General features: G+C 34.3%; 2 protein-coding genes and 1 pseudogene across 2 annotated transcripts; 1 reads left to right on the plus strand and 2 right to left on the minus strand.

Moving 5' to 3' along the window:
* Positions 1 to 3,906: 3,906 nt before the first annotated feature.
* Positions 3,907 to 5,162, minus strand: LOC110791972 (heavy metal-associated isoprenylated plant protein 41-like). Its single transcript, XM_021996743.2, has 3 exons — positions 4,914 to 5,162; positions 4,761 to 4,839; positions 3,907 to 4,658 (listed from the first exon to the last, which is right to left on the minus strand). Exons 1-3 carry the CDS (start codon positions 5,058 to 5,060, stop codon positions 4,186 to 4,188), a joined length of 699 nt encoding a protein of 232 aa, XP_021852435.1. The 5' UTR covers positions 5,061 to 5,162; the 3' UTR covers positions 3,907 to 4,185.
* A 506-nt stretch (positions 5,163 to 5,668) lies between these two features.
* Positions 5,669 to 7,587, plus strand: LOC110791974 (40S ribosomal protein S5-like; annotated as a pseudogene).
* Positions 7,588 to 10,853: 3,266 nt separating this feature from the next.
* LOC130465909 (uncharacterized) lies at positions 10,854 to 11,852 on the minus strand. The gene is made up of 2 exons (XM_056834708.1): positions 11,430 to 11,852; positions 10,854 to 10,910 (listed from the first exon to the last, which is right to left on the minus strand). Exons 1-2 carry the CDS (start codon positions 11,805 to 11,807, stop codon positions 10,863 to 10,865), a joined length of 426 nt encoding a protein of 141 aa, XP_056690686.1. The 5' UTR covers positions 11,808 to 11,852; the 3' UTR covers positions 10,854 to 10,862.
* Between the last annotated feature and the right edge of the window lie 5,940 nt (positions 11,853 to 17,792).

Raw genomic sequence — 17,792 nt, forward strand, 5'->3', positions numbered from 1 at the left:
GAAGGAACATACCTAAATTTGCAAGTGTGAACTGGTCTTACCATCAGTTGATGGTGAGGACAGTCTCATATAAGAATTTGAGATATTACGCATATACAATTTTATCCAAAAACAAACACTCTAATAATTTTTTTTTTAAAAAATCTAAAATGAAATTCAATGCAAAATCAAAAACTAATTTAATCTAATACGAATTAAGTATATAAAGTTGGTATATACATAAGAGTTTTATTTAAACATAAGAATTTAATTGCTTATCTCTATTTGGAATACTTAATTGCTAGAATTTCAAATATCAATCTTGAATTTCAAATTTTGATTTTCGAAGAGAAGGGAAAATTATTTCAAGATTCAATCTATTTAAATGATTCGAGATCACGGTAAAAGGTTAAGTGTATGGTTTTTATGTTAGATGAAGAAGAGTAGAAATTGATTCAATTTTTTCATTGATGTTTTCCAGCCGATTTTCAAGGGGTACTATATGCAGATACATTTTTACCTAAATGCAGGACATTTTAGTATCATTACAAAAATTCTCCCTAAATTGCCCTTGTTTTAAATTTACATAAACTACATAATTGTTTAACTTTCACCATATTTCTACTGCTCAAAGGACAACGATGATGATTGATGACTGTGCCATAACGATTATCAAAACAAATTAATCTTCGGATATTTCATGAAATGCCCTCGAGTTTTTCCATAATTCACCAAATGCCCATCAAGTTTCAATAATTCATAAAATACCCCTCACAATTCGTACAAATACCCAACATATCCTTACTAATAACGGACCGTTAGTCTGCCGTTAGCCAAGTTTTCAATTCACCCAATGCCCCTATTCTAAAACTTATTTCACCAAATGCCCCTATTGTGAAACTTATTTCACCAAATGCCCCAAACTTAAATATAGCTATTTTGATGTTTCAGCGACTAGTTTTTGTGTTTGAAAGGTAGCTGTTGGTCACGGTTGACTATAAAAGCCCCTTTGCTGAATGGTTCTTGTAAGTTAGATGTTATTTTGATTTCCTTTGCTAATTTCATAAGATTTTTGTCATGAGTTTTCTTTCAAAATCATCATCCACACCCAATGAGTCCACATATATTAGAGTACCTACCAATTTTTGTTATTGTGGTAGGAAATTTGTCATTCGAAACTTTGATACAACACTCAATCCACAAAGGTTGTACTACAAGTGTGATCCTTGAAACAAACTGAGATGGTGAAAGGGAGTAGTTGAGCAAAAAAACAAGGGGCAACAACACAAAGGACAATGCGGGGGAAGCTTATACGAAGGAGAAAGTATTGAAAACAGGCGAAACAGTAAGATGCAAGAAGAATTGAAGCAAATGAAGAAGAAACTAAAACAACAACAAAAAGTAGTCAAAGTTGTAATACAATTAAATGGGGATATTGATGTTTGTAATTTTACTCTTTGTAATCATGAAGTAAACACAAGTAATGAGAAACAAATTCACATTTCATAAATAATTGATGTTGCATAATCTGCACAAAATACCAAACTGGGAAGCATTTCTGTTTTTAGCTTCACTTACAAAACATCTTTGCACCAACTACATTTAATGTTATTTTCTACTCAATGAATATGTGCAAGATCAAAACATATGTGCAAAAAACTACCCCAAAAGCATTAGCAGCTATCCAGAAGAGCTTGTGGAACACCACTTCAACCTCCATTCCTACCACAATAACAAAATTTGTTAGGTACCCTAATATATGTTGACTCATTGGGTGTGGAAAATGATTTTGAAAGAAAACTCATGACACAAATCTTATGAAATCAGCAAAGTAAAGTAAAATAACATCTAAAATACAAGAACCATTCAGCAAAGGGGTTTTTATAGCCAACCATGACCAAGAACCACTTTTCAAACACAAAAACTAGCCGTCGGAACATCAGAATAGCTATATTTAAATTTGGGGCATTTGGTAAAATAAGTTTCCTAATAGGGGCATTTGGGTGAATTGGAAACTTGGCTAACGGCAGACTAACGGCCCGTTATTAGTAAGGGTATGTTGGGTATTTGTACGAATTGTGAGGGGTATTTTATGAATTATTGAAACTTGATGGGCGTTTGGTGAATTATGGCAAAACTCGAGGGCATTTCATGAAATTTCCGATTAATCTTTTCTGCATAATCCACTGTATATTGCTAGCAATAACAAAGAACACCCAATTCAATTTATGAACTTGCATAACAATTATCAGAATTGAATCTCAGGACTATAGACAAGTTGCCATAATTTTCCCAAAACTATGAACAACTGCCGTACGGTATTTCCGGAGCTCTTGGTCAACTACCGGCTTGCATATCCGGAGCCCCTGAATAGCTGCCGGGTGGTTTTCTCGGAGGTCTTGACAAGCTGCTAGAAAGTGTTTCCGGTGCATTTGATTTGTCGCCGGAAAAAAAATCTGGATCTGTGTCCCTCTTTCTTTTTGAACCTTTTTTATCTATGAAACTTCTTTAAACTTTAATCATTAGTTCAAATTATTATTGTTATGATTTTACATAAAATTTAAACCACAAAATAGACTACTGTAGGAAGGAGAGAGAAATTAATTATTCATCAAAGGGAGTTTTTAGTTAGAGATGAAGACATATAGGGAGATAATGGTGGTGAATGCGTGACTAGTGAGGCCGGCAAAAACGTATTAAAGGTTATTTTAGTCATTTGTTTTTTATAATGATTTTTAGTTGTTCTGTGTTTAGGGTTTTCTTTACTGCATTTAGTACTTGCGATTTTCAATGGTTGAGTGGTTAGAATGACAATGGTAGTATTTTGACTTTATTATTTATTCTTTTGTCAAAATTTATTTCTTGTAATTATTAATTCAACTAAATCAACGGCTCAAACTAACCAAAAATAATTAACGGTTATGATTCAGTGTATTGTAGTGGCTACCATTTTGTTTTAGCCATTCAAAAGCCTTCCGAAATATATAACAACTAGATAAGGTCTCGTGCACGCAAGGTTTTTTTAAAATTATTAATTGACCATCTTTTTTAACTGAAATGTTTATCCCTTAAATCTATTGCGTAATTAATAAATCTCGAACGTACTCATTTTATCATATAAATACAATTTTCGCTCTATTATGTATTATATATTTTATATGTTTAATATGATTGTTTGACCAAATTAATATTTGATATGCTTAATATGAACAAACTATTGAGTAAGATTGTTTTCTGTTATTGATATGACCATATGACTAAATTAATATTACCAAAATTGTTTAATAATGTCATATTTAATAATCCTACAATATTTTCTATTTATAAACATTTATACAAAATGAGAGAAAATAAAAATAGAATAAAGTAGATATTTTTTTTAGGAAAGGGTTTTTGGCGGGAAAAAATCGCACCAGGAATTGACACGTGTCATTCCCGGTGTCTCTTTTAGTATATAGTAATATATTCAAATCCAACGAGATCTCACATACTATTATACTACTTCATGCGTTTCAAAAAAATTACAACACTTTCACTTTTGCCACTATTCATTTACTAACTTTGACCATAAGTTTTTACTAATTTATTTAAAGAAAATTGGTGGATTGATTTTATTGTATATTTTCATAATATTAAATTTTAAGATTAAAATAAAATATTAGAGATATTTAAGGTCAAAGTTATATTTTGGCAAACGTGCTAATCAAAATGTTGCATTTTTTTTTGAAACCAGTACTTAATAATGTACTTCCTCCGTTCTTTTTTAAATGATACAATTATTTAGGCACATTTGCCAATGCACGATTTCAAACATTAATATCTCTAATTGTGGATCGGAAAAAATTATAAAAAGTTGATATTTAAATAATATTTACTGATAAGAATCTAATAAGATCCCACACGACTATGTTTTTTCTTGTGTATAAACCACAAAAGGAAGTCAAAAATGTTTGTGTAAATAGTGTCTAAAACCACACTGTGTCATATAAATAAGAACATAGGAAGTATATCAAGAAACATGGTCAAAGAAGCTTACAACATGAGACTGGTTCATTATTGGATAATTTGCATTACAAAATTATTGTTCAAAATAATAAAAGTGACAAACTAATTAAACTTAAATAACAGGATGAATAATACCTGTTTTTATGTTGTGTTTATCAAACAATAATGGATAATTTAAAGAGAATAACAAATAAAATGAAATCACATAATGATACAACCTTGTGGATGATCTTCATAATGAGTAGTGTACAAGTAACATTGAGGTGGATTTGCGGCGCCGCAGTAATTAGGAGGTGGATAATAATTTGGAGGATAATGATGATAATTAACAAATGTAGGTTCCGGTGGTGCTGGTTTTGCTTCTGATTTCGCTGCACCACCTTTGTCTTCCTTCTTCTGGTCTGCTTGTTTCTGATCTCCACCTCCTTCAGTTTTCTTCTGATCTTTTTCTGCAGGTTTCTTTTCCTCCACTTTTTTATCATCAGCAGCAGCTGGTTTGTTTTCTGCAGCCTTTTTTTCTTCAGGTGTTGGATCTTTAATTTCTTGTACACTCAACAAATTAGCATCCCCTAATTTCTTCCTTAATGCGGTGCATAAACCTGCAGAATCCACCCGAATCCCTATTACCACAATCTCGTCCTTGTCTTTCCCCTGTATTGCTACTGATATCACCCCTGCAATACAATATTCTCAGTTCATTACATTATCTACATATATCGCTTATAATATTATTTTGTCACGTTCATAAAATGTTGTAAATATACACTATAATTTACCTTCTGCACTTGCAGCAATCTTCATTGCCTTCTTCCTGCATTTTCCGCAACTCATTTTCACCTGAACTACAATCTTTTGCTGAAAAAGTTGATGCCATTGTATTAAACTCTATTTGAATTATTATAAGAAAGATCAAGAGATTATTAACTCACCTTCATGTTTATATGGTAATGTAGTATTGACGCGAAAATAACCAAGTTTTGGAAGTTAAGATATGATGGATCAAATTGAGTTAAGTAGACATTTGGAATAACAAGGCTGGCATGAAAATTGAGGGAGTTGTGGAATTTTACTCGCATTCTAGTACATCAATCGATCTCCACGTTGTATAGAAGACTTTGGAGATGATATGGAACATTAATTATAATATTATGGCGTGTACTTTATTGTAATATGTGGAATTTGGAAATGATATAATTTTAATAACAAGTGATTCAGAATGAACTGTAAATGAAGCAACTAGCAAACATGCTGGGATGTTATATCAGAGTATGCTAGTATATATATTATTATATTAATATTATAGTAGACTTAACAAATAAGAATTAAGAAGTCAACCAAAAAATAATACAATGATTCTTATAAATCTCATCAATACAATAGTGATGTGTAGTTTAAATTCAGTCTCATTATGTTATAGAATTAACCTTACACATTTAGGAGGATAACTAGTTAGTGCCCCGGGCGATGCCCCGAATAGTAGAAGAATTGATCAATTAGATTATTATATAATTAATTTTGAGTCTAATTTAATTTGTTAGATTACAATGTATATTGCTTTGAGTATGTTTTATTAAATTTTACGGTTTTTTCATGAAATGCCCTCGAGGTTTGCAAAAATGCACCAAATACCCTCGCGTCTTTTGAATCACATAATATACCCCTATTTTTCCGTACTGTTCATGAAATGCACTTGGAGTTAACGGACGTTAGTCCTCCGTTAGCTGCAGTTTACCATTTTACCCTTAATACATGTAATTCGAGATAAATTTAAAAAAAAAAAATCTTAACTTATTCTCTTTCTCTCTCCTCTCCCCTGTTCTACCTCCTGCTCTCTAGTCGCTGGCTGCGGTCGATCTCCACTCTATCTCCACTCTCTGGTCGTCGACGGAGGTCGATCTTCGATCTCTGGTCTCCGGCGAGCCTAACTCACGATTTTGAAGTATTACGGTTCGATGGCCATCAAATTGCAAAAGGTCGCCGAATTTTTTTGGGCGTTCTTCGGCGTTTTGATCGAAGGATTGACCGGATTTTGATCGGAGGGTAGTCGGTGGTTTGGTTGCGATTCTTTGGTTCGTTGTTTGGAGCAAGACATCCCATTCCTCAGTCGGCAATTCACCTCGGAACTGTTTGAGGCAGAGGACGTTATCTTCAATCCCAGGTATAATTTCATGTTTTTTTGGGCTGAAAATCAAACTAATTTGTTTTTGATAGCATGAATTAGCAAAACTGTATAGAGAGTTGTAGTTTCAAATAAATTCGTTTTATTTATTTATTGAATTGTAAAGACAAAAAAACCCGGATCGCACCGGAATTGAATAGTTTATGAATCACGAGAAATTGAACTGTAAATAATGAAAACAAATAAAATCGTAATTGAATTTTGAAAAAATATAATTGTTTGTTTGAATTTGGTTAAATTCACCATCTAATCCCTTGAATCAGCCATATGACCATATCCATGATAGTATAAGGTTTACATATTTTAGGTGGGATTGGAAGGCAGAGGGAGAAGAAGACTAAAATAAAAGATTTTGAGGTGAAGAAATCGCCTTATGAGATTTTTAGCGCATGGAGGAACAATGAGCTCGTCGGGAAATTCAAGTCTAGCTTGGTAATATCTCTTGTCTATCTATGTATAGTTTTTCTTAATTTCATAGATTTTGTGGTGGTGTTCTCTGGTAGAGTGTTATTGTATATGTGTATGTATGCTGCTGCAACACTTTGGACTTGTTTTTGGTATTGTTTGAGACTCCAATTTGTGCAATTTTATAGCTGAATGTGGACGGATGGAACTTGTACCTGTATGATTGTCTTCACAGCAGCAAAATAAAAACCGCCCTTCCAAAAAAAGAAAAAGAAAAGTCCAGTCATATACAGTTGTCTTATTATAGATTTATAGGCATTTGATATGTAGGTTCATGACATGGCTTTGGCTTTGGCTTTGGCTGATTACATTGGAGTGATGCTGTTAAGCACGCCACATATGTGCCTCACAATGCTGGAAGTTATCTAATGAAGCGTTTCAGGAAGGCTCAGTGCCCTATTGTTGAGAGGTTGACCAACTCTCTTATGATGCACGGACGCAACAATGGAAAGAAGCTTATGGCTGTTCGCATTGTGAAGCATGTCATGGAAATTATCCACCTTTTGGCTGACTTGAACCCCATCCAAGTTGTTGTTGATGCCATCATCAACAGGTACCCAAAACCCTTCCCCTTTGGTGTCTTCTTTATGTTCTTTCTGTTGAGGCTTTGCACCCAATTATCATGTATAGAACGAGGAAAGAAATGATAGGTATTGGTTCACAAGTTCGCAATACAAATGCATTTTTGCAACACTAATGTTTTCTTGAACCATATTGTGTTATGCAGTGGACCAAAAGAAGATGCTACCAGAATTGGTTCTGTTGGTTCTGTGAGGCGTCAAGCTGTTGATATCTCACCACTTAGGCAATCTATCTTCTGACAACTGGAGCTCGTGAGAGTGCTTTCAGGAACATTAAGACCATTGCCGAGTGCCTAGCTCGCTGATGAACTTTCCTAGCTTGCTGATGAACTCATTAATGCTGCCAAGGGTTCATCCAACAATTCACTCTTCTTGTAACCACCATTTATGAGTTGTTACTTGATTTCATGTGTAGCTTATCTGCTTGATTTAATAATACTTTTAAGAATCAACAATATACATTTGATGATGTGTAGGTTGGCTATTTAATTTTTGATATGCTCATGATTTGATTGTTAAAAACTTAAAATGTACACGGGTGGTACATATTTTGGTCATAGTTTGAAGAACTTTAATTGTCACAGAGATAACTACGGAGTATGATTCGTAAAACGTACATATTGCCTTCATTGTTTGAAAGATGTCCAGAGTCACTTGTTTCTTGAATTTTGGATTATATGGATTTCCTATAAGAATCAAAGTTGTTCTAGATTTTCTATAAGCAGCAAGAACATATCGGCTATATTTTGATCCCTAGGTTTAATAAAAGTAGCCGTTAGATTCAAATTCTGCAATTTAAAAGCAATTTGGGTATTTGGTACAACTTTGTTTACACATAGGTGTATGTTGTGCAATAAGTTTAAAAATAGGGGCATTTTGTGAATTATAAACATGACTTAACGGAGGACTAACGGAAGGTCGGTTTAGGGGCATTTGGTGCAAACTTAGGCAAAAATAGGGGTATATTATGTGATTCGAAATACGCGAGGGTATTTGATGCATTATTGCAAACCTCAGGGGCATTTAATGAAAAAACCGTAAATTTTATCATGTAAGGATTAGTAACTCGTAAAAGTAATGATTACTTAGTGATGCGAGAATATAGAAATCAAATCACTTTTCTAATTATATTGATTTAATATAATTTTGGACGTATAAGAAATAATAAAATGAGTTGTGGCATAGTGGTTAAAAACTGTAAGTCTCAAATAAGTGGTCATAGGTTCAAAACCTACAATGTCATCGTTATATAGGAAGCGACATCAACATGCAGGGCCGTCTCTGGCAATTTGGAGGCCCTGTGCTAAAATACAGATATTGGGCCCCTATAAATTTTTACGGGCAATTATCTAATGTAAAACACATAATTATTATATTACTATTGTTTTATTTATACAAAATATAAAGTCAAATAATAATATGGTATAACGTTTTATGTGTGATGGTTTGAGAAAATTGAGGTAAAGGTTTGATGGACATGAAAAAAGCAAATAAAAAAAGGGAGCCTGAGAAGAATCAAACCCTGGTCTTGGCTACCACACTTTTAATTCCCTACCAACTGGGACAAAGATTACTTAATGCATAACAAAGCAGGTGTTAAATATATAATATTTTTTCTTGGAGGGTTTAACCAACATAATTTCGTTTTGGGGCCCCAAAATTTTGTGGCCCGGTGCTTGAGGTCCGCCTGGACCTCCCTTTAGCCGGCCCTGTCAACATGTGGCGAGATGACATTCTTTGCTTTGGAGTTTTAATAATAGAATAGATGGATTTTGAATCACTTAGAACAATTAAGAAATAAAAAATTTATTAGTTTTAAAATGAAAAAACAATAAAAGAATAATTGTAGACAACTAATTTGTGTCTCCCCTAAAGTGTACTATAACCGAACGAAAATCAATGTTGCTTACTTGATCCGACTTTAATCATATGGGTCAGCAATCACAAATTACAAAAAAACACGTCACTTTTCGACGCTTTTCTGGTAATATTTCGACGCAAAAAGCGTCGATAATTCACATTTCGACGGTCTCACAGACCGTCCCTATATTTACAGCCGATATTTTTCGGCACATAAAAGCGTCGATAAATACAACACATAGGGACTGCCTAGGTAGTCGAAATTTTTTGTCGGTTTAAAGCGTCACAATTTGCACATGTTTCGACGCTTTTTGCCGTCCATATTCCGCTTATTTAGACTGATTTCCCCGTCGCAATACAGAACTACTCTTATAGGCGTCCCTATTCTCCTAAGTTCGCACCAATACTCAACAAGTTTCGACGAAGTACTCCGTTGTTTTATGCCTTTCTACTTTCCCTCCAAAATAATATAGACTCTTTTGAGAGTCACAATTTTCCGCTTATTTTATTTTTAATTTTTTTTAGTAAAAATAGTATTTGATCTAAACCATGATGCTATTTGTTTATATTGAATACACATGGATGCACAACCCGATTTAAATTTGAATATGTATAACATTAAAATAGAATCTCAAATTAATTTATACGTAAAATAAATTAGCTTACAAAAAGTGAAGCTTGGAAAAAGTTATAATAGTATCCATTCATTCATTTGCATTGTCCAATAAAACCAAATTAAAAACAATATTTCTAAAACAACTACAATCCTAGCGTCATTTTTCTACATTAATGAAGATAGTCCAAAGATAAAATAAAAAAATCTTAACTACGTACTAATTAAGCGAGAAAATCCTATCGACATGCTAGAGCTTAGGTTGTAGACAAATTGTTGATCTCTTATCTATATTTCACCATCATCACTTGGATCATCAATAATCTGCAAAGAAAGTTTAATATGTCAAATTATCGATCCATAAACTTTACTAACACATCGATCAAATCACCTTAGCATGTGAAATTTGATAAATAAGAGGCTTCACAACAAACTAAAAGATTAGAAAGATGTAACATGAGCACTAGCATAGTCAAAGAACAATGGACCTTCAAACAACAAAAACTCCTAGTGCATTGAAATCAAACTAAAAGAAGAAGATATGTAAAGCTAGAACATGTACTTATCATGGAAATAACTACTAATTAAGACAACAACAAGACGTGTTATCCAAATCATGATTTTATGGCTTCGTTTAACTGATCTCAATCACATCTATAATTAGATTGATATAATTAAGTGTACTATAAGAACAACCTGCTTGAAACTAAACTACAAAACAACTAAACTACAAAACGGGCATAAGTTGAATGGAAGAAACTAGTATGCAAGAGTAAGGAAAGTTCCAAAAGTACATTCATTGTTTGGTTGGTTGGTTGTGTAGAACAGATCAACAACTACGAAACGGATCATAAGATGGAGAAACATTTGTTCTTTGTGATTGTTGTGTTTTCCCTGTATCTCTCACTCAGTTCAAAAATGTTGTGTTTTACAATAAGCAAATATTATAATAATTGGTGAATAACCCATCATTTCCTGAAACACTTTCATACTTATAGTTCATAACAATTTATCTACCAATCTAACACAAAACCACCTTCCTTCTTCCACATCACACTCACAATATGCCACATAATCCAACAAATAATCACTCAAATCCTCAAATTATACGAATCCAATAACTAAGACCAACCAAATGAACAATGCTCTAAGAAATTACCTTGCTTTTAGTGTCCTTGTCTCATGTGTCAGCATTCTCTTCACCATTGCCACCAGAATCATCATTAATCTGCAAAAGAAACATTTTAATATGTTGCATTTCCCATTGGCCTCATTAAATATCCAAATACGAATACGAGATAATGGAGGGATTATAGTGACAATAGGAAGCTGAACATCAGAACAGAACAGTTGTGATCTGATCAGAACAGATCAGTTCTGAACAGAACAGAACAGATCAGTCTGAACAGAACAGAACAAAACAGAATTGATATGTTCTGTTCTGTTCGGAACTGATCTGATCTGTTCTGTTATGATCAGATCTGATCTGTGCTGGAACTGAATTGAGGAAGATCAGTCTGAACAGAACAGATCAGTCTGAACAGAACAGAACAGATCAGTTCTGAACATAACAGAACAGATCAGTTCTGAACAGAACAGATCAGTTCTGTTCCGATCAGTTCTTCTCTCTTCTGATCAATTCAGTTCCGTTTAGTTCACATCTACATTTATAAACTGCATTTGTTTTATTGGAATGCAAATTTTATTTACTCCGAATTCAGTATATTCTAATTCAAGAATAACTAACCATATGTATTGCTGATTCCGCACCATCTAAAAGGGCGGATGAAACATTTCCTTTGCGTACTTCCTTCAAAACTTGTCCCAAAAAAGAAGCAATCATTTTAAAGGATTGTGTTGTTTCATCAAACTTGGAGTTCAGGACTTGATTTTGTTCTGCAAGGTCCGCATTTTGCTTCTTGACAATCGATAGTTCGCCTTTCATGTTCTCCATTTCCATAGCATTGTTGCTAACACAGGTTGACCCTTCTTTCCTAAGCACCCCTTCGACTCCAAATATGTCACTTTTCTTCACTCCAAAGCCATAATTCAGAGGACGTTTAGGTACTTCACCTTTATATATAAGCTCAGTAAAGACCGTATTCTCAATTTCAACCCTAGACATAGATGAAGAAGAACTGGCAAGGTTTTCTTGGACCTTATTGTTTGCTTCTTCCTGTTAAATAATATGAAAAGTGTAAGCTCGAGATGATAAAATATCACAAATGCAAGCACATAAATTCATCTTAGGCCAGTAATGTTCTATTATTGGATGTTGATATGAATGCTAGATTGGGTGATTTTGGGTTAGCTAGGCTTACATTGCTCACATTCTAAACCAGAAGCAGATATTGTAGAGAGACTCGTTGAGTTTTGCAAACTAGACGTTATACTTGGTTTTCTATTCTACATTACTCTCCCAACAACCAAAGAAAAGAGCGAAAAACAAGTAAAGAAATAGAAACATAATCAGAGAAAAGAAAAGAAAAGAACTTGCAAATTTGCACAAGCTTTGGTTGGTTCATGCACACATATTTGGTTGCTTTGTTTAAGTAACAGTTTGTACAGCTTTGGAAAATCAATTATGAACAATATGAGTGTAGTTTGCAGAAAAGATTTGGGAAATCATAGATTGCAATGTCAATGCGTTGCTAGTTGCCTTTATAGATAAGGCCGGGATAGTTCTTTGACACAATTATTATTTGAGTATGTTTAATTGTTTATCTATGTTCTATCTCTTGCAATTGCATTATATCTTTTCACTCCAAGTCTCCAAGGACTCCAACTGTTCTTTTTCCATCAGTTTGGTGATTGTGTAAACAAAAATAAGATGGGTGTGATCATAAGTGTACAAGGCATATCATTGCTCATTGCTAGGTGTCATGCTGCTATTGCTAGGATGAATGTTGTTTGTCCTTCCATTTGTTTTGCCTTATGATTGTCTGTTTATTTTAACTTGATTTGTTTTTACATATTTTTAACACCTTTTCAATTTGCTACAGCACAAAACTATTGATAGTGTCCTAGAAAGTGGTGAAAGGTTGGACAGCTTGGTAGAAAAGAGTTCAGATCTTAGTGCTTCATAACAGGTGATTCACAAAACTAAGATATAGCCAAAGCACATGCCTGCTTCCATTTGAAAGATGAACCGTACTAAAAAAAAACGCACCAAGCAGAATAAAAGAGCATGCCAACAATCAGGACTAAAATTACTTTAAAAGACAAGATTGTAAATATTGAATTAGCTCAATGCAATGTATACCACAAATTGATGAGAGAGTGTGCCCTCTTTAAAGCTTCCATCTTCTTTGGCATAAACTATTTTGTAAAACGCCAATTCGCTAAACTTTCCCTTCTTTTTCTGCAATGTTAGGAAAAAAAATATATCAACATACTTATGTGAACAATATTCATGTTTTAAGTTCCTATCTGATTAATACCTATAGCAACTGAAATGAAACAAATCAAATAAGGTAGAAAGTCATACCAAATCTTCTCTTCGATTAGCAAAGCTTGTAGCACCGCTGTTGTGCTTATGTCCTTGTAATGCTCGGGCAGTTTTTCCCATTTCACATTTTTCCTAATTTCATGAAACCAATGTTAACATGAATAGGCGAAACACTTGCTAAATTTAGGATCGTTCGAGGTCACAAACCTGGGTCTTTGGTAAAAGCCAATAATCGACCAAATCCGTCCAACTCCCATCGGAGACTCCATCAGGTTGTTTGGCATAGTTCTGTTCTCGAGTTCTGTTGACTGGATCGAAATAATCCTTCTTCAAAGTGTATCTATGTTGCTTCATGGCTTGTCAATACGCATCAAAAGTGCATCATTAACTATCTTCCCTTCGGGTATCACAAAATGATTCTTCAAAGAAAAAAGAAAAATCAAGTTACACCATATTTCATCTCCAAAACACTACATTGGTAAACGATTTTGTAGAAAGAAAAATGCATGACTCGACATATTATTATTAATGGAATGTATAGTTCTGTTAGAATGGCCACTAAAGCTCTCAGCATCTTCATAGTCATATTTGAGAGCTGTTATTAATGAATTTATTAGCATTACACTTCTGATTAGTGACAAAGAACTAACATTTTATACTTAAGATGGAAGTCTTACTGTCCTAGGGAAGTAAACAAGCTAGATTAGAATGTAGACAGATCATTCCTCATTGTATAATCACCATTCACCAAGCTTATAAAGGAGATAACTTACTATAACAGAAGAAAAATGAATTGTAATCTGCTGATTAGATTAAAAACTTGCAGTGTACTCTACATTGATCAATTCACATTAAAATATTATCATCCCTGTAAAGGCGTATCAAAAGCGACCAGTCTAACGGAAGATGAGCAGAATAACAGGGTCAGAGGGAGTAAAATAGGGTTGGGGAAAAATTAGTGTGAACAGATTGGAGAAAGGACAGAAGGGTGTTAGTACAATACTGCTTTAATGCACGAGACATAAGTGTGTTTTTACCCTACATTTACTCAGAATTAAGTTCTGATCAGTTATATCCTGATCTGATCAATTCAGTTATGATCAGTTCTCATCAGAATGTTCTGATCTAATCAATTAGTTCCAACCAGAATAGACTCTGTAAAAGAAGAAGCTGAAGTCAATGATTTGCTTATTGAAGCCAAAAATGGAGATGACAAAAATTGAAGCTGCTTGAATTGAGAATTCAGTTGCAGTGCAAATGTGGTCTGATCCTCAAGGCATATAAAACTCTCATTAAACACACATTTTTCGTTTCTGGAATCTGGAACTAGCAACTCAGGTTGTGTTTGGCATCATTGTCGTTTTTCGTTTTTTAATTTTTTAATCAAAAAAACAAAAATAAGGCTGTTCGGGTATGTTGTTGAATAAAACGACTTTCAAGGCTTTTTCACAAAATCGAAGCGGAAAATCAGAAACCACTAAAAGTGGTTTTGTAAGTTCCGTTTCAGTTTTCTCCTGCAAAGAGTACATTCCTTCTCTCCAATCTCCATCTTGGTTCCCGGCATCGCCTAATTATTCTCAAGATCCAAGGTTCAAGTTGGCTAGTATATAGCCTAACTATTCTCAAGATTCTAGGTTCAAGTGGTTGTTAGTCTTATTACTACTTTCCAAACTGCATACTGATAAAATTTAATTCGGAGTCATAGTATTAGATTAATACTACTGATTGAATGTGTGAAGTAGTTCCAATTTCTGGATTGTTTGAGTAGAGGGAAGTCAAGCTCTATATTGTTAATTTTTTTGTTGAAATAGTAAGTGGTCATAATTAAGAAAAGCCATAGTGAATTAGTGACCTATTAATTTAGAACGGGATGTCTTATGAGCAGATTAATCAATTTAACTGCAAATGCTTCGTATTCGACATAGTGTCCATATACAATTGCTTTTGATTTTTTAGGTAAAAGCTAGACCTCTTTGATTTGTAAAGTGCTAAATTTTTTAGAGGATCAAATAGGGATGACCATTTTAGGGGACTATTCAAGAAAACTCATAAGGTATATTCATCCCTTTTGTTGTTAATATAAAAAACTATCAGAAGCTTGAATATCAGCATATCCTTGAATCTGTATCCTAAAATACTTAAATATAATAAATAATTATGATACTATAATAATAATAACAATAATAATAATATCCTCAAAGTGAAGCTTGGGCCTAGAAATGACATAAGAGTAATAATTGTGTATTGGTTTTAGTTAACTGGAACCTAAAACTGAAACAGTTTTGAGAAAATAGAAAACCAAAACTGAAATCAGTTTCCTATTTTTTAAAAACATAAAACCGAAAACTGACAATAATGCCGAACAGGCCCTCAGTGAGTATGATTTTATTTGGTGTAAACATATTTTTTGTTCATGTTGGCTATATATCCAGTTTAAGTTTCATATGTGATAATCTTGTATGTATGTGGTATAATTGTTGTGACATATTTACAGAAGAAAGCAAAAACAGCAGCATAACCAAGAAAATAAACCAACCAGAAAGTCTTAACCAACAAAGCAACCTACCAAAAATAAATCTACAATTATTCCAAGTGTTAAGAACGATAAATACACATACCCGAATAAGTGTAATAATATTGGCTTTTAACTGCTTGTTCACCTCACGCCAACTATGTACTCCCACTGGACAAAATCTATCTATTTTTGCAATATCTCCGAGGAAACTCACAAGGATGGAACCACCTTTTCGAATAGGTTGGTTGAATTCATTGAACTTGACAATGTATTTGAATCCCTTTGCATCTTGCCAGACTTCTCGAGGTGGAACTGATCCTTTCACCAGGTATCGTATTCCATCAGCATCTGCCACAAGAATTAAATGAGATTAAAAAATTACCAAGACATTTTATACTTTGCATATTTGACGTAGGACATGTTTACCTATAGCTATGGCCTCTTCCTTCTCATCAAACTCCCTTGAAGCTGGCCAATTTGGAATAATAATCCGACGTCGATGTTTTGATTTTTTCTCAGGAGGATCACTTCCTTCTCCTTCACCCTCAAAAGTTGATTCTTCCAAATCCATTTCTCTTTCACCATCAGAAGCTGATTCTTCCAATTCGTCCCAATTGTAATTGGGCATAACTTCACACTCAGCATGATTGGATGGAGGAGACCGCTTCCTTTGAAATGCATTTTCACTCACATGCACCTGACTAGAAGCAAGCTTCTCGACTCTCTTCTTCCCTTCCATGGTGTCTGGTGGTGTAGGAGCTCGTGTCATCACAGGTTTTGTTGCTCCCATGGGTGCAGCAACTACACTTTTCTCTAAATGTGGCTTGACATAAGGCTGTTGGGTAGCTTTGAGAGGTTGTTGGGTAGCTTTGAGAGGCTGCTGGGAAGCTTTCTGAGGCTGCTGGGAAGCTTTGTGTTGGTCCAAAGAGGGTTGCAGAGTAGCTTTGAGAGGCTGGAAAGGGTGTGGATTCGTCGTTGTTGCTTTCTGTGCTTCTCTTTCAACCAGGTTCGGAAACAAAGGTCCCCTTGACCATCTGCTTTGTGCCACTTTTGTTTGTGATTGTGATGCTCCTGTAAGAGTGGACGGCATTGATCGTTGTGAGGGGTTAGAGGATGGTTTTGACGGAGTAAAGGGTGGTTTTGATGATGTCTTAAGTTGTGGCTTTGATGGCATGGTAGTAGACTGTGGCATGGATAATTGCCGTGCAACCATGGAAGGTGATGATGTAGATGATGTGGGTTTTTTAGCAGTTGTTGGTTGCTTGATAGGTTGTGATATGGTCCCAAACGACTGTGACATTCCAAGTGTTGGAGGGCTGAACGGTCCCCAGTTTTGGCTGGATGGATCAGAAGATTTGGGTGACTTTGATACAGAGCCCTCATCAGTAGCTAAAAGGGATCGTTTACTCCTGTAACTCATATTTTAGTTCCTGTTCAACAAGTAAAAAACACAATTAGTGATAAAACAAACTCAATTGTTGTAAGAATGTAACACTAAATAGGATATAGGTGTTCACTCATAATGAAAATCAGTTTAAGATTTTCAGATACACAAGATTATAATGAGCAGAAATTAGTTAAGAGTTAGGTAAACTTGAGTCATCAAACGATACATTCAGATCAAATAAAGCATATTGAGAGTGCGAAGTCAGTTCCGTATAACTGATGTATAGTAAAGTTTATGCTAATAACTTCATTCTCAGCATAATTTCAATGCACTTGAGCATAAACAATTATTTAAGAGTTAGGTAAACTTGAGTCATCAAACGATACATTCAGATCAAATAAAGCATATTGAGAGTGCAAAGTCAGTTTCGTATAACTGATGTATAGTAAAGTTTATGCTAATAACATCATTCTCAGCATAATTTCAATGCACTCAATATATCAGGGAAACTACATTACCAAGACTGTAAAATCTGTACCTCATCTTGCCTCTAAAATCTAAATGAAAGCCAAAATCATATATCAAACCATTGCATCGATCATAAACCCCCTTCACTGTAATGTGCACCTCATTAAGCCACTGTCTAGTTCTCCCTCCCCCTCCCACACACCAATATGAATGACAGTGCAGAAGGAGAACAGAAACCAGAACTCTATCTACTGCAGTGCTGATACTGGAAAAGAATTCAAACATCAGAATC

This window comes from Spinacia oleracea, chromosome 1 (genome assembly GCF_020520425.1).
Source record: "Spinacia oleracea cultivar Varoflay chromosome 1, BTI_SOV_V1, whole genome shotgun sequence".
NCBI classification, from domain to species: Eukaryota; Viridiplantae; Streptophyta; class Magnoliopsida; order Caryophyllales; family Amaranthaceae; genus Spinacia; species Spinacia oleracea.